Genomic DNA, 17750 nt, shown 5'->3' on the forward strand with positions numbered 1-17750 from the left:
TTAGACAAATTCATGTATCCAAGAACTGAATATAATTTTCTATATTCAACAGGAATGCTAGTTGATGCCTCACCCCCATCTCCTCGAATGGTTTTATTTCAAGCAGACTTTCCTTAACCTCAAGCTGCTACACGTATTGTTGGCAATGTTCCAGTCTTACCTTTGTCTATATGGAAAAGTGCTTTTTGGAGAATAGCTTTTTAGGAGCACTCATCTCTCATGTGGTGTCATTTTCAACATTGCATACCCACTAGCAAATAAATGTTTACAGGCAAAACCAAGGAGCTCAAAATTGTTTGAATTTTTAAATAAGTAAATGCATTGCCTAAAATCATTTTATTGTCTTGATGATGACAATTAAATTTTTTGAAGTTCTTCAATACAGAGAAGTGCTGATTAATAAAGATATCCCACCCCCTTCACAGGAGCATTATTTTAGCTGTTCCAAGTTAGCCTAAATCCCGATGGTAGAGTTACATATTCTGAATGGAATTTTATGACCACTTGATGTGATGAAGCTGTAAATGGAACAATGTTTGTGTCCTGAAAGAAAAGGGAGATTTGAAAAAAAATTACAGAAGCTTTCACACAGAACACATTCCTTTATCTAAGAATGCTACACAGAGTGCTTTCAAACTGTTGTGATTTTGCAGGTGGGATTCAATCTTGTACAGGCAAATTCAGGTCATGTAATTAAAGCTGATTTGGAACTCTTGCACAACAAACCTGCTTCCCCCCACATACACAAAAAAATTGGATTTGCAATAAGGAAAGTGACAAGGAAATGAACTGGAAAATATGGGATAATAGTTGCTTGATGCAACATTGTATAACCTTTCTGTAAACAAATCAGACTGAATGCTCAATCAGTACCCAACATTGTCTAATATCTTTGCAAATTTTGTGTAAACGAACCATTTTTTGTGTAAATGCTTAAGAAACGGGTCGCCTGGAAGTGACCCCAATTAAAGTCCCTCCAGAATCCTTTCCATTATGAATTCATGATTATTTGTGTTCATAGTGGTATTGGGACGCTTATATACAATCCTGCTTTCAATACTGTTTGTGTCTGCAAAAGTTTGGAGCAGACAAACTGCTTCATTTCCAATCAGTGCATAACTTGCACCTTCCTGCTAAAATCCTATAACTTTTATACCACAAATGATCCAGTGTTTTTTTGTTTGTTTTGCTTTCGTTGTGATATAGGGCAAGAGGGCTTCTCCAGATGCCAATAATGCAGCAACATTGTGGAAACACCACAGAATAGCTAATAAAGCAGAATGATGTGTGAACAGTCCATTATAAATCCATGATTCATAAACTACTGTTGCTGCAAGGACATGTTGCAAAATGTACCTGCAAACAACAATCCAGTCTAGATGCACCCTAAATCAACATGGCCCTACTCCAGAGAAATATGAACGTGCCAGCAGTAGCCAGCAGCATACAAATTACTGATGCACTAATGGTTTTTATAGAGGGATCAGCGCTTCAGAGCAGCAGCCTCTCACAGCCCCTATCCACATTCAGGTGGAATGGGAGATGGGACAGGGGAATGAGGAACTTGGACTAAGAACTGGATCTCCTTCTGCCATTCCCTCTCTCTTATCCACCAGGAACTGGATTCTCTTGGAGTCATCTCTCAACAGTATGTGGGGACAGAAACGGCAGTGTGTAGGATCAGAGGTACTCCACACTCTTTCTCTCCCAGCCCCCTTTTCCCTGCTAGGCAATCCTTCCTCACCTGGCTAAATCTTTCCTCCCCTGTGATTCCCATGATGATTGACCCCATGCTGCTATTAAGCTTTTTCCAGGAGAAAGAAATAAGCAAGCAAGCAGCATGGGGGGCAATTTCCATCAGAATTGTGGGAGAAAAAGAGAAGGTTTAAAACTTTCCTTGCAGTCCCCCTTGTGCTGCTCAGCTAGCTGGGGAACAAGTGACAATAGTGAAAAGGGGATTTCAGAAAAAAGGTAATCTTTATATGCCCCCCCACCTGCTTGATCAGTGGGAGGATATGTTGTTGGCCACGTAAGATTAGGCAGTGGCCAGAAGTAGTCCAAAGGGCGCAGATTGCATGCTTCTGAACAAGAGATAGAAATAAAGGCATGTTTCTTGGACACAACGCATACTGACGAGAGAATGTGCATATTGCCCAGAGAATGTACAGTTTTAGTTGAGATACACACATTCCCCAAGAGCTGTTGGGGATTATGCGTAATGGCCACAGAATGTACAAAATTCAGCCAAGATATGCACATTCCCCAAGACCTGTTTGGGATTATGCATAACGGCTGGAGAATGTACAGAATTCAGGAGGTATATACATGTTCCCCAAGGCCTGTTGGAGATTATCTATATTGCCTGGGAAATGTGTACAGTTCCCTCCTCATGGAAGGATTATATGCACATTCTCCATGAAGCCTGGTGAATGTGCATAATGGCATTTTATTTTGTTCATAACCACTCAACTTACATTCCCCTTAACAGATACAATGTGCAACATGAAAGGTGTGAAAGTTAGAATCCAGATATCAATAAATATTTGGGACCCACACACAAAAAGAGCTTTAAAAAAAAGGAACACTTTAGCACAAACCCCACTAGATGTCACTACAGCCTTTCTGTTGGAATGATCAGGTATATAATACAACGAGCAACAGAGCCAGAACTCATGCTGACAAATATTGTATAGTAAGAAAATTAAAACATACCATTCCACAGTATGGTCCAATGGATGTATGGCTACTGTCTGGTCCATTATAGAGTTTCAGGTAGTTGCTTGTACAGTCACCTGGATCATCAATGCTGATGAAAGCAAAAATAACTGTAATAACTCTTCCTTGGGGGGCTTTAATTGTCCACTCGCAGTCTGTCTGATTCTGGTAAGAAGCAGGGTACCCTGGGCTGGTTAATGAACCAGTCTCACCATATAAGGTGCCACCACATCCTAGAAACAGAGAATGTTAGTGCTAAAAAATTAGTTGTACAATGCATTTTGTGATGGGGCAACATATTCAGCAATAAACATAGGAGTCAGGGAGGATCCATCAGTGCTTGTTCTGTATCATGGTATGTGTGGCATTTGTCAAATAAACTTAAGAACGTAAGAATGTAATAGGAGTTTACTGGATCAGGCCAATGGCCCATCTAGTGCAGCATCCTGTTCTCACAGTAGCCAACCAGATGCCTATGGGAAGCACTTCATAAGGGCATGAGGGCACGAGGAAGACCACATGAGGGTTTTTGTTGTTGTTTAAATCCAACTGGCCTGATTTGATAGGAAGACAATTACAAATAAAACATAATATACATGTATTTATGTTTCATATATCAAGCAAATAAAAATTTAATAAATAAGGTGAATGACAATATACTATTTCACCTGTACAGTCCTTTATATATACCTAAGTACTGGATACATATATAGAAAAAATATAGAATTGTATGTGTGAGGTGGGGGGCATCTAATCCCCATTGTGCAAGACCTATCTTCTTAAAAGAGGCACACGGTGGGGGCAGACATCTTCCTGCACTGTGTAGTCTGTTTACACACATGAACTTGGCTGCACATAGACTACAGCCAAACTCAGGGCTGGCCCTACCAATAGGCAGGCAGCCATCTTGAACAGCAAGTTTTGAGTGTCATGAAAGGGCAGGAAATTGTTATTTTTAAAATGTCTTTTGAAATGTTGTTTCCTGCCAGGGAGGGGGAATGGTGCTTGTTGGATTTTCTGACCCAAAAGCCAAAATAACATGAGTTACTGGATACTATGGACTTGGATAATATGAACCTTGACTTGGAAGATGGGGTAACAGGTGCCATTTGCTGCTCTGTCTCAAGCAGCTAACTGTCTTGGCATAGCCCTAGCCAAGCTAGCTAGCTTGTAAGTCTCAGGGCCTCCAGTCTCTCTTTGTCCTCCTGCTCAAGACTGCCTTTTTCACTAATCCAGTGAAGCATCAATAGGGAAACAATTGAAAGGCACTTTATCCATGCTCAGAGGTATTTTTATTATAGGCAGTTTTGGAGTCAAAAGTTAGCAACGCTAACTGACAGAAGGAGAGAATTTGGCCTCTGCTCTTGAAGTCATTAAACACTGGCAGACAGATAATTGAGAATCACATAAAGAGGCTTTGCATGACTAAAGAAGAATAGCTTCACTATCAAAGATGTTAATTGAGATATATGGCAAGCAAGTAGCAAGAAGAACCACAGTGGTTGCTCTCAAGTGGAGAGGATGGTTCTGAATTTAAATGGAAGGTAATATATTTAGCAGACTGCTAATGCACAAAGCAATTCTTTACCAGACTTTCCCAAGATTAAGCAGTGTTCAATTACTTTGTTTTATTTTAGCCCCTACTCTCAAAGACTCTTTTGGCCTGTGACACTTCTAGCTTTTTAACATCCTTATGAAATTTCTGGGAGAGGGTTCCACATCCTTATGAAACTGCTATAGGACTGGGCTGCACATTTAGTTACTTGTCAAATGGAGAATAGTAAGGAAATGGCACTTCTGATAAGGTGTGCAGAGGCCTGATAGACTAATTTATGTATTTATCATGGGTGATATCAAATGTTAGTTATACTCTGAGGACACCCAGTGAAATCAGTGGACTTACATAACTAAAATCCATTGATTTCAATGGGCCTACTTTGAGTATTATTTAGTTGGATCTCACCCATTATTTATTTGGTAAATTTATCAGATGCCCAATAGCTATTGCTCTCTGGGTATCGTACAAAAGAAAAGAAAGGAAAGGAAAGGAAGCACAACAGCAGCAAAGACATGAAAGCAGCATTACAATTTTAAAATAGGTTTTTCCGCTTGATATTAAAATATTATAAAAACCACACAATACAACCCTAAAATAGGAAAGAGTTTAAAAAAACACACATTAAAAGATGCTAGAAAAAGATAATTAAGAAACCAGGAAATGAAATGCAGCAGATTTTAAAAGCCTGGGAGGAAAAAAAAAAGGGGTTGCCTGGTGCTGAAAGGATGCTGGGCTAGAATACTTAGGGAGGCCCTGCACAGGCAAGAGGACACAGACCAAGCAGAGGTGAGCCCTCAAGGTGCCAAGCAAAAAAACAAAACGCAGGGTTGGTGGGGTAATAAATTGTCTTTATTATCTCACCAGCCCTGCATTTTGTGTTTTGGTTTGGCACCATGAGGGCTCCCCTCTCCTTGGCCACAGGCAAGGGGACACCATAAAGAAGGCCCTTTCACTTGTACCTACCTGCCATATCTCAGTTGGCAGGGGGAATCAGAGAAGGGCCTCAACTGATGACATCAGGGCATGTATAGGCAACAGCGGCCAGTGGAGAGGGATGACACCCCACACCTGGCATCACAGCACCAGTGTCACTGCCAATCACTGGCAGAGAGAGACAATGGGGAGTTTGGTACTGTATGGGTGCACCAGCAGAGCCAATCCAGTGGTCTTGCAGTTGCCTGCATGGCACTAACCTCCCTTCCTCCTCACCTCTCCCCCTCTTCTTCCTAGTAAGTGGCAGTGATGCCAGAAGGTCAGGTGCGTGGTGCTGCCCCCACTAGCTGCTTCTGTGGACAGGTCCCTAAGGGAATCCTTCAGAACCTGTGGCCCCAAGCCTTATCCAGACTGAGCTTCAGATGGAGATGTTCACAGTGAGGGGCCTGGCTGAGTTAGGAATTGGAGGTCTCCCTGTTCTGTGTCACTCTGCCCCTGAAGGATTAGGTGCATAGTGTGAGTGTATTGTGGGACCCAGCATTGCTCCTGAATTTCTAGGCAGCAGCCATGGCCAGGATCACCTTTTAGCAGTTCAGTCTGGTTGGCTAATTGCAGACCCTTCTGGAGAAGTAGGATAACCTGACCATGGTAACGTATGGAACCTCCAGACTGGGCTGTTGTAATACACTGTACGGTACAAGGGGCTGCCTTTGAAGATTTATTTATTTATTTATTACATTTATATATCACCCCATAGCTGAAGCTAGTTCAAAATGCTGCCAGTATTCAAAAGGAACACATAACAGGGTTGCTAAAACAGCTGCATTGGTTCCCAGTTTGTTTCCTAGCACAATTCAAAGTGCTAGTTTTAACCTTTAAATAAAGCCCTAGCCTGCTTTGACCCAGTATACTTAGGAGAGTACTTTTTCTTTGACCGATTTCAACCTGTGGCTCTCCAGATGTTGTTGGACTCCCATCAGCCCTAGCCAGCATGGCCAATAGTCAAGGATGATGGGAGATGTAGTCTAGCAACATCTGGAAGGTCAAAGATTGCCCATCCCTGCCGTAATTATCATCAGAGGCCTTGTTTCAAGATTGCTCATTGATAGACGTTAGATTCACAAGAACGAGAAGCAGTGCTCTGAATAGCAGTGGCCTTTTTCTGGAACTATTTCTGTAACGACGTCCACTAGACTAGTTCAGTCCTTACCTTCCAGAAAAAAATGTTGGGCTCACTGTCTAAATATCTGCTGAAATAATAAGCTTTTATTTCAGCAGATATTCAGACAGTGAATATCTGAATTCAGATATTCAGACAGATATTCAGCAGATATTCAGACAGTGTTCTAGTTGACTGGCAATAAATGGTTTGTGGATGTCATTCTAATGTTTTAATGGCTGTATTTTAAATTAAGTCTTAACATCATGTTAAATAGTTTGTAAGCTGCCCAGAGAACCTTGTAAGTCTAAGTAGCAGGATATAAATGGAAATAATTAATTAATTCAACCAATCAATCAATCAAATCCATTGATTTAGAACTGAAGTCATAGTGAGTACCAGTTGGTGATGAAGTCCATGTAATCTCATATCCTTCATTGGAAACTAGGATGTCGCTTTTGAAATGTAGATATAGAACATGGTTTTTAGCAAAAACAGGATTGGGTAAGCTGCTTCCACAGTACATGCTAAGCAGTGGAGACCTTGCATCACTCCCATTTCTGACCTTTAGAAAAATATACAAAGCCTTTATTAATGCATGATTGTCAAAGATGAACATCTTTGCAAATGATAAAAGTAACATGACTGAAGATGAACCACTATATAAGCAGGTATCTTTCATCTTATTTTAAGGGATGATCTCTACGATTGCTTTGTCATAATGCTGACATGTTGATCAGCATGATATCTGAGTCAAACCTAACTCATGGCAACAGCGGCAGACCTGTCACTTGGAATACAGCAGCAGAGTCCTCTTAATGCTCAGATCTGGAAGTTTTTATAGGAGTCAGGGAATATCATGCAACCTATTCTGGCCTATCATCTATCCTAGGATTAGATTAGCTGTGACCTAACAATTGCGTGATATATTTGTTAAAAGTAAATTGCAGGTATGGGAGGGAGGTAATTGGATTGGAACCCTGTTTTAAGGAAGGTGGGCTTTAACCCCTTTCCCCCCTGTTGCAGTCTCAATCTAGATTGAGGCCCCAATGCCTGATATTTGCATTGGAAAAAACCTCCCATTAACTCCAATGTCCAATGAAACCCCACTCACTCCCATGTAAATAGCAGGCATATAAGACCAAATCTGGACTGGGACCACAGCAAAGAGTTAAAGCTCTCTACCCTCCATGCCAGAGTCCTGATCCAGATAAGGGGTCATGCTCCTGTAATTTACTTTCTAATTCATGCAAGTACTAATGGCGTGAATGATGTTGCACTTAGTTTGGCCCGTTTGGCCTGGTTTCCTGTAGTTCCCTTCTGTGGCCAGAGCATGGTGCTGGCACACAGATCAAATTCTTGCCCAACCTATCTGAAGTTCCAACCTCAAGGTCTGCTGTGGTCTCAAATTTTGCCACATGTGGACTTTAAATATATAGATATATTGTGACTGGCCTTATGGATTCATGGATGTGTGTTGAGTGCAGCTACTACTACTACTACTACCACCATATCAAATGCTGGGGCATTTGCAAACCTATTAGCACCGCAAAAGACCACAATATTAAGTCATGTGGCTCATTGGGCAATGAACCCTGGCCAATGATGACAATGGAAGACTTGATGGGTCATTGACCGTAATAAACGAAACCTTGAACCTTGACAATGGAAGACATGAAATCAGGGGTCAGGGAAATCAGGCAAGGGATCAGCATTGCAGGAGAATCCTGCATAATGACCAGAGTCTATGAAGCAGATTATTGTCACTAGCTATGTAACAAAGCATAATTTTCTGTTCTGCTCTGTATTCACTGCATGCAGCACTGTTTCCATTCTGCTGCTGTTTGTCTTTCACCAAAAACTACATTATTTGTCTTGCTGTCCACCGTGGCAAAATTATGCAAGTAATGTAATTTATGTAATTTACATAATTAATTACATAAATTACATTGTCATTACGTTATTCCACTCCATTCATTTCAATGCAAAGCAAACACAATGCAAATGGAGAAAAATGTAATCAATTTACATATCGTTTGCAGACTGAAAGCAACAACAACATGAATGCCAATTGCATTCACTGGATTGATTTCTGTTTGGGACATGGGATGACTAAGCAAATGTTGGCAATTTCCCTTTACATCTCCATTTTTGTCAAAATTCTCAAACATCCCTAATGGTCATACCTCTAAGAAGTCATGACACCCATCATCTTGTAGGTTAAAGGAATTGAAAAAGAGAGAGATGGTGTGATTTAGTGGGGATCGTAGAATAATGGTGCAATCCAGGTTATGAGGGTAAGGATTAGGCCAGCCAGGGCTTTTCAAATAGCCAAATGATTGGTTATATTCCCTGTTGCAGCCTAGCAAGAGACAACAACAACAAGAATCATTTCTACATTTTACAATAACTTCACACCTTTAGCACTTTACTATCCATGCTAAGCAAAAATTTTGTGCCCATAAGAAGCAGGGTTAAAATTTTACCTAAAGCTTGATAGGAGAAGCTGAGTCCATTATTTATCATATAGGCTTCTGATTTGAAAATTACAATGGCAGTTCTCCTGTAAGAGTAAAACTCAGGAATCACAAACTTTTCTGAGCCACAGAATCGGTGGATACGATCACCATGTTCTTGATTTCCCTGAAATGTAATAAACAAGAAGACAAGGCATTGCAAAAATCAAGGAGACTTTCCTAACAGATTGTGACACATTGCTATGACATTTGCATGTTAGTTTGCATGACTATTGTAGGAAATAGTGCCATGTGAACTGTGGTTTATAAGCGTCATGGGCATCCAGTTGCTAGTGCTTGTGACATCCCTGGTACTGAGTGACAATTCTTCCCTCCCACTCCCTAATTTCTGGAAGAAAGTTTTTCAAAAATTTTTTTTTCAGACTATGATAGAAGTCAAGCATTCCCTGCTGTTCCATTCTAGCATATAAGTGCTCATTCAACTTTTGAAAAAAGGATACCTGGAAAAACAACAGATAGACCACTTTTGCACCCCAGCATCAATCTCTAATATCTCTTTCTTTAGTTAGAGGCTCTGAACGTCCTTTCATCACAGTATTCCTAACTTAAAGGGAGAAAGGACTAATACAGTTGTGTGTCATGTGCAAAGTGCCTAGCCCCTGGGAGAGGAAGAAAAGACAAATAGAACCAGATATGGGTAAATACAGCCCACAACTTTACTGAATACAGAAAAGGATGCAAAGTTGGAAAGGCATAGGGCAAGGACTGAATACAGAAAACGATGCAAAGTTGGAAAGGCATAGGGCAAGGATCATATATTGGACAGCCTGCTCCGATGGCTGCACCTAGTCTGTTTGCCACTTCCAGTTGCCAACGTCACAATCCCAATGTGGAGCAGGCCAAGCATCTGAGTTCTAGCTGGCAACCTGGGATGTGTGGTGAAAGGCCTGGCCCCCCAATCTAGGGCCAAGGCCTAACACACTGCCCCCAAGACCCCATAAGGAGTCACTGATCCTGCCCAATGCTTTATGCTGCCCAAGTTATGACAGGAAATGAAAAACAATGCGTAACAGTGCAACCATCTCTTGCTGAGGGATAAGGGAAAGCCTCATGCCATGAGCCAATCAGGCGCAAGCAAAAATCCCAGTCCCGTCAGCCAGCAACCAATGCAATTCCCAGCAACATATTTAACCTGAGGGATTATGGAACAAGCCAGGTTGTGTGGTCTGGGTTCTTTTAAACCAAGGTAAGCCCCATCTCCTCCAGAAGTCTCATGATAGCTCAGAGATTCTCAGGGAATACCACAAGATCCCAGCAATCTTGGACCCAGCCACCTTCTCTATGGAGCTTGTTGTATAGCCTCCACAAGTCGGCCCCACCATGGAGAAGGGCAGCAAAGTGTGAGATAAATCTAGAAAGCCTTCTAGAAGTGATCCGTTTTTAGGGCATATTGCTGTTGTTTTTGATATATATATATATATATATATATATATATATATATATATATATATATATATATATTTCTCTGTTATGGAGCTTAGGGCACATGGGATTTTCAGGTGGTCACACACCCAGGTATTGACCAGAACCAGATTAGGGATAGGGCAGGGATATATTTGGTCCTCTTTTCAAAGCAGACTAACCTGATCTGATGCTCCTGAACTTGCTTGTGAATTAGAATGCAACTCCTAGTCAGACTATGAACTTCTCCAGATTTTGCGAGGCATTTTTAATGTGCAAAAAGTGCACACAAAAGTACATCTTTCACATAAAGATACATTAAAATGTGTATTTTACTGATGAATGAATTGAAAAGTGTGTATTTTATATGAAAAGTGTATATCTTGCATTAAAAAGTACGCACAATATGCATAGAGTGGGAAGCTTCAGGATGGCAGGGCATTCAATGACTGAGTGCCAGTGAGACCAAAATGTAATGAAATTGGTTGCTCAGCCCAGGCCTATTGAATTTCAGCAAGGTCGATGCATCATTTTCTGGGACCCCATATGCCTGTCGGAAGTTGCACCCACAGACATGAGCCTTAAGCTGATCCCACCAGCTCTCCCATTTCAGAGCAAAGTACACGTGACATTAATTGCATGAATGCAATTCACATGCATGTTTTTTGCTATGGAAATAGCAGCTGTGATTAAGCTTGGACAGCTCAAGACCATGGAAGGTGGGGAACACAGGAAGCTGCCTTGCACTGAGTCAGACCATTGCTCCATCTATCTCTGTATTGTCTACACTGACTGGCAGTGGCTCTCCAAGGTTTCAGGCCAGGTTCTCTCCCAGCCTGGAGATGCTAGGAATCGAACCTGGGACTTTCTGCATGCAAAGCAGATGCTCTACCACTGAGCTATGGCTCTTCTCCAAACTAAAATCACCCCTCTAAAGCTATTTGCATTTCAGTGAAACCTCAACTGGCCGGAAGAGAAAGAGTTAAACACTCTCCCCCCACCCCCATTTCTGAAGCTGGTCAGGCTTCTCTGTGGTGACTAACTGCATAGCAAAAAAATATGCACATAAATTTCATTCATGCAATTAACATCACATCTTGTTTGACCTCCAGTATCAGGCAATGGAGAGGTCTGGGCAAAAGGAAGGACAGAGCAGGAAAATTGCATCGACCTCTAAGACCCAGAGTGGCTATCACCATCACCCTTGGCACCCAGCCATCCTGAAGAAAGAAAAGTCTGTTTCGCCCACAGCTAGCAGTAGGGCTGGCTGACTTACCAGAGGTGAGTCCTGGAACTCTAGATAATTCTGAGAGCAGTCCTGGGTGGGCTGGAGGTGGAATTCTTGCACTCCTAGTTTCACCTGTTCCTCAGGAGGGGCGTCAATAACCCATCTGCAGAATATAAACGGGGGATATGCCTCTGGAAAGTAGGGCGATGTTGCCGTTTGGGTGGTAGAAGTTGCATTATATACACCTCCACACAGTCCTGGTAGAAACAACAGCAACACAGATTAATCTAGCTTGCTGGTTTATGCACACTCTTTCATGGAGGATAAGGCTATCAGTAGCTACTGTGGATGATGGCTACGTATAACTTCCCGTATACCTCTGAATACTAGTTGCTGGGAATCACAAGTGGGGACATGATGTTGCACTCAAGTCCTGCTTGTAGGCTTCCCATGGGCATCTAGCTGGCCACTGTGACGACAGGATGCTGGACTAGATGGGCCAATGTCCTGGTCCAGCAGGGCCCTTCTTATGTGGACCTAAAGCTCTTCTTATGTGAACCTAAAGTCGGAGTGCACTGCCAGTCAGCATAGACAGTGCTGAGCTAGATGAACCAATCATTTGATTCAGTATTATTTATTTATTTATTACATTTATATCCCATCTTTTCTCCAAGGAGGTCAAGATGGCAGGCATGATTCTTCCCACTTTTCATTTTATCCTCACAACAACCCCATGAGATTGATTGGGCTGAGGCACTGTCACCCAGCAAGCATCATGGCTGAATGGGATCTGGCTTGCCAGGTCCTAGTCCAACACTCTAACCACTACACCACACTGGGTCTTCCCAGTTATATCTTCAGAATGCACCTGCCCTTCCTACATTCCTAAAATTAATCAATTACATCATTATGTTTACATCATTTATTTCTATGACGTTCAAGTTGATTTCCTCTTTAAAATATTTGAAGCAACATACAAATTATTTATTTATTTATATTTATTTATTTATTAGATTTATATCCCGCCCTTTCTGCCAGTAGGAGCCCAAGGCAGCAAAATTCATACCAAATCAGTGATCCAGTAGTCATAACTGAACTCAGCCTCAGCTTCTAATCCCACTAAGATGGGCCTCTGATCTTCACAAACCCAGTGGTGGCTGGTCCATTAGGGCAAGGGTGATTCTGCCCCACTAACCTTAATCTGTCCTCAGCTAGTGCCCCCTATCTGCTTTCTTACTTGCAACTGGTCCAGAGGGAGGCAGTGACTGTCAGCTTCCTCCACCTTAGTATTAGCATTGCTGCCCTTGTAGAACTTAGCAGGAAGGATGATATGGACAAAACTATAACTGATTGACTCTGCCTGTGATTGGCTCTGCTTCCACCTATAATTGGTTCTGGCTCTGCGCACTGTTGGGTGCCCTGTCTTCTGCCCCATCAGTCCCAATGGACACCAGCCACCACTGCCTAACCCTTTCTCCCCAGACGGATGCATTTTAATCCCCATCTCATTCCTCCATCTGCTCTGGGGAGCTGGATGCTCTCTCTACAGCAAAACTTCCATTTTGTTCTTTAGTTTCCTAACTGGCCATCGGCAAAACAGGCTAATTAGTCTATATAATTGCTGATTTTTTTCAGCTTTGAGAACCTCCTTGAAGTTGTGTAAGTTAAAGAAATGGCATATTTCATGGGATCTCCTGGGAAGAAAATTAAATTATACTTACTATCCACAGTAGTGTAGGTACAGTTGAAACCTGCTCTTTCTACATATGTGTCAGTCACAAACTTAACAGTCAAGAAGTTGTCAGAAGAAAGAAAGTGAGCTGGAATGCTGGAGCCACAAAATGTGCCAACTGGTGTAGCATTTTCATTACTACCGTCGTACAGCTAAAAGACAAAAACAGCAACAAAAACATCACCTCACTGTGTCATGATAGTTTTTAATTCAAGTCACATCTAAGTCAATGGTTGGTGGAAATAGTTCGAGTGTTCAAATTGGTGACTGCTATCTCTTACAGGGTTGTTGCGAGGATAAAATGGACAGGGAGAGAACCATGGACACTATCTTGAACTCCTTGGAAAAAAGGTGGGATATAAATGTAATGACAATGATGTTGATAATGATAAAGGTCAGGTATAGATGTAGCTTTTTATCCTCACATCAGTCCTTCCCTCTTCTCTTTTTGGTGTACCGTGACAGAAGACTCCTTAAGTTAATTAAACATAATTTCCTGTTACATCTAAACCAGGGAACTATGGATACCAGGTTTGGAACAAACCAGGATTGGAACCCATGATTTTATGTTGGTTTAAGATCCTGGTGTATTCTGTCTCTGGTAACCATCATTTCCCAGTTCGGACAGAATGGAAAAATATGGTTAAGTAACCCAGGAAGTCTTTAATCACAGCATACCAAGAAGGGAGGGGGAATGTAGCAGCATGAGGATGGAACACTCAGACAAAAGACTCATGCATTTCTCAACTTAAGAAGCCAAGACATGGAAGTTCGAATGGAGTCAATTTCTCATTTTGATTTCATGTCAAGAAGGAAGTCATTTTCAGCAAAGCATTTAGTATATGTTTACTATCTCACTGAACTTGAATTAAGCGTTTCTTTTCTTTTTCTTTGTGAAGCTTCAGGACATGTTCCTTTAGAGTCATATAAAACGATTTATTACTTTCCCTTTACTCCTGGGGTAAGGGGGGCTTTGAATGAAAAGAGAAGTAAGGACAAAAATTATTTTGTAGCCAATGGTCAAAACATAGCAAAGAGAATGTGCTGGATTTCTTGATTAGCACACACTGATCTTACTTTGACATAGTCGTAGCGGCAGTTCTGATAAGATGCTGCTGCTTCCAGTTGAAAAGTGTTAAAGGTGAGATTGATCAGCTTGTTTACAGGGGCGGCTATAATCCACATGCATTCTAGATCTTTGTCATATCTGCCATCCCTGTCGGAGTCTGGAGAGCCAAAGCTGGAACTTGAATTTGTCAGATAACCACCACAACCTTGCTGAGGACCTGTTAAAAACAGAGATCTGTCATCTGCGTATTTTAAATGATGTTCAATATTTTTTTGTCATATTCAGTATCTCTTTTTCAGCCCTGTCTTGATGTTTATCATCAACAGGTGGCTTTTGGGGGGGGGATTATTGCATTACTTCTGTGCTTTACACTGGATTTTATTGAACTAAAGCCTTCACAGAGTATGTTCAATGTGTGGAGCGGCAGCAGAATTGCACACACTGTCCTTGCTTCTGAGCCCCAAACATTAAGTGTGAATATAGACTAGGGGTCACCAACAAGGTATCGGTGATTGCATGGTGCTCATGAAGACTTTCATTGGTACCCTGAGCCAGGGACCCCAAACTCTAAGCTTTCATTTTTTAAAAAAACAAGCTTCCACACTTCCTAGACATAATGTTATGAAACAAAATGTGCAGGTACCTTTCTAAGTGATTTTTGTGAAATGAGCCAGCCTGGCTGCTCCCACCTCTCAGTGGTCTTAGCCAATGAGTGAAGTCAGAGCTGTGATTGATAAGTGAGTTCTTTGGACACCAGGCAATAGGAATCCCTGAGATCCTAGAAAGCTACTGTTCCCCCACTCCCCTTTAGAGTACTTTTCCTGCTTCTGCTTTATGTTCTAGCCTTGCAATCTCTGCAGCTTGCCCTTCCTTTTTTCTTAGCAACCATAATGCATCTTTCTAGTGGTAGGCTCATCTGAGATCAGGTAGTCCCTGGAAGTTATTTTCTACAAATATTACTGCACAGTAAGTGTGGGTAGATGTTAAAGAATTCCCCCTGCCAAAAGGCAAATGTCAACACTTTGCAAAGAGGCTTAGGCATGTCTTCTGCTGTGCAGGAACTAAAGACCAGGCACTCAATAAGAATTTATTGTACAGTTAATTTACAGTAAAATGGAATACATGTCTATTCAGAAGTAAGTATCTTTGTGTTTAATGGAGCTTACTCCCAGGTACGTGGGTACAGGATGGCATCCTAGGCTTTGGTTTAGGGTTGGCATTGGGGAAAACAGGGTTATTGTACCTTTAAACAGCTGTATGGCAGGCAGAAATTCAAATTCAATTATAGGAGAAGCTTCATCATGACTGTAGCCTCTCTAATTTTATGTTATGTCACATCCCCATGGCAGCCATTTGTGACTGGCACCCACACTGCTCTCTCAAAATTCAAAATGTGCCCCCCCCAAATGGCAATCCCTGATATGGACTATGTATCTAGGACTGTTTATGTGGATGGCTATTTCTCCATGACTGGCAGTGCCGGAAAAGCAGAAGTTGCAACTGTGTGGGGAGAGGCATACGTACAAATTTCGAAATATGGCTTTGGTTTGGTTCTCATATTGTTTCAGAAAGTGCAAATTTGATAAATTTGGCTTTAAATGTGAACTGAATTGAATTTCTCCCCCATCCTTAGTGAAAAGGGTGTCTCTCTCAAACACATAATTTTGTGATAGTTTTTGCAATCTTTTCAAATCATGCAAATAATTCAAGCTTATACACCAATTTGTACATGTGTGTCTACCTACAATACCTTCCTAATACTGTACTAGAGTAATTGTTCTATGGCTGCAGTTTAACATGACAGAAACATTTGAGAAGCCTTTAAAATGGATTTTAGCAGCCTTTTTTTGGTTATTTAGCAATGTCTAAATAACAAACACTGAACTTAAAAATTGTCCCAATTACTTATTTGAAAGAATGAAAGAATGAAATGAATGAATGAATGAATGAATGAATTCTTGCATTCCTTCATTCTTACTTATTCAGCTATATCAAATTTAGGATCAGTCTGTAAAAATATGACTCATTCTCTAAAAGGTAGCAATCTAGTCACTAATAATACTGTTAGCTGCTCATCCATATAGGCCTGATTTCATAAAGCTCCAGCCCTAATGACGTAAGGAGGATCCCACCAGTTAATTTTTTTGGGGGGGGCGGTGGGTAGTTGGTAAGAGTTTTAAAAGTACCACCTATTACCCAGTGCACAGTATTATCTTCTGGGGTATGTGATTACTAGTGAGGGAGGCAGAAAGTTCTAACAGTAACCCAAGTGGTTCTCTGGCCATACACTGCTATTTTATTTTCAGCCAAAGCAAAGCATCAAGTAACTCTTTGATTCTAGTGGTGTGTGTGTGTGTTTCACAATCCATCTGTAAAATATTAGGGAACACAGAGGAATTTTAAAAAGTAAAAACCATTATCCTTAGGTCAGTGGTCCTTAAACTTTTCCCCCCATGGACCACTTGAAAATTGCTGAGGGTCTTGGTGGACCACTTGATTATTTTACTGCCTATTGCAGCAATTGCAATACTTGATGCTATATGGCTTTTAATTGTCTTTTAATTGCTTCTTTAATTTCTAATAATATATATCTATTATACTTTAGAATGCAAATTGTAATAAAATAAAATAAAATAGAAGAAATAAAAAAAGAAAAAAGTTACTATTAAAAAGCTATATGAATATTTAATGTGGACATGTCATGGACCACCTGAATGAAGCTCACGGACCACAGTTTGGGAACCTCTGTCTTAGGCGATAAGGGAATACATAAAAAGAAAATAAAAGCAAGTAACTTTTGACCATGTAATAGAGGTTTGTTTTTTTTTTAACAGTAGGAGGAGCTGTGTCTGTGTCTTTAGACATCAGGGCTAATATTCCTAAGGCTCTATGAAAGGCTTCTGGGTGTCAAAAATGAAGCAGTTAACATTTGTATGCAACCATCTAAATACATGAGGTCAGGCTATCAGGAATTCTGAGTGCATGGAATCTGCACAAGTATCAGGTGCTTATACTGATCAGATTAAGATAGGTACCCATTAGTTTGCTTGGTTGTTGTTGTTACTACATTATATGAAAAAATATTTCACCATAGTGAAGACAGGATGCTGGTCAATCATAGTAAAGAATCTACTAAGATTGGGTACAATTATCAGCATGCCCTAATAAAGAAATTCAGAAAAGTGTTTTGTTATTTATTTACATTCTGTTTTTCCCCTATGATGGAATTCAAGGTGGCAAACTGCTCAGGCAAGCGCTCATCCAGGCACTGACCAGACTTACAGGTTGTTGCATCATGTGCCCAACATATGCCCCAGAATCAAAAAGCCTCTTTAGGTATATCATAGGCTTGGGCATGCAACTATGCATGTGGAACGTCTGCTCTATATAGCTGGGGATCCTGGAAAAGCAAGATTGT

The 17750-nt window shown here is 41.0% G+C and overlaps 1 protein-coding gene across 1 annotated transcript in view; it reads right to left on the reverse strand.

Moving 5' to 3' along the window:
* Positions 1–284: 284 nt before the first annotated feature.
* Positions 285–17750, reverse strand: part of CUBN (cubilin) — a 221950-nt gene continuing 204484 nt past the window's right edge. The window contains exons 60-67 of the mRNA XM_061585684.1: positions 14341–14549; positions 13253–13415; positions 11580–11788; positions 8852–9008; positions 8552–8727; positions 6765–6930; positions 2713–2948; positions 285–543 (exon numbers count right to left, since the gene is read on the reverse strand). Coding sequence (XP_061441668.1) covers positions 436–543; positions 2713–2948; positions 6765–6930; positions 8552–8727; positions 8852–9008; positions 11580–11788; positions 13253–13415; positions 14341–14549 — 1424 coding nt within the window. The 3' untranslated portion in view covers positions 285–435. The remainder of the gene's footprint in view (positions 544–2712; positions 2949–6764; positions 6931–8551; positions 8728–8851; positions 9009–11579; positions 11789–13252; positions 13416–14340; positions 14550–17750) is intronic.

Source organism: Rhineura floridana, chromosome 10, assembly GCF_030035675.1.
Source record: "Rhineura floridana isolate rRhiFlo1 chromosome 10, rRhiFlo1.hap2, whole genome shotgun sequence".
NCBI classification, from domain to species: Eukaryota; Metazoa; Chordata; class Lepidosauria; order Squamata; family Rhineuridae; genus Rhineura; species Rhineura floridana.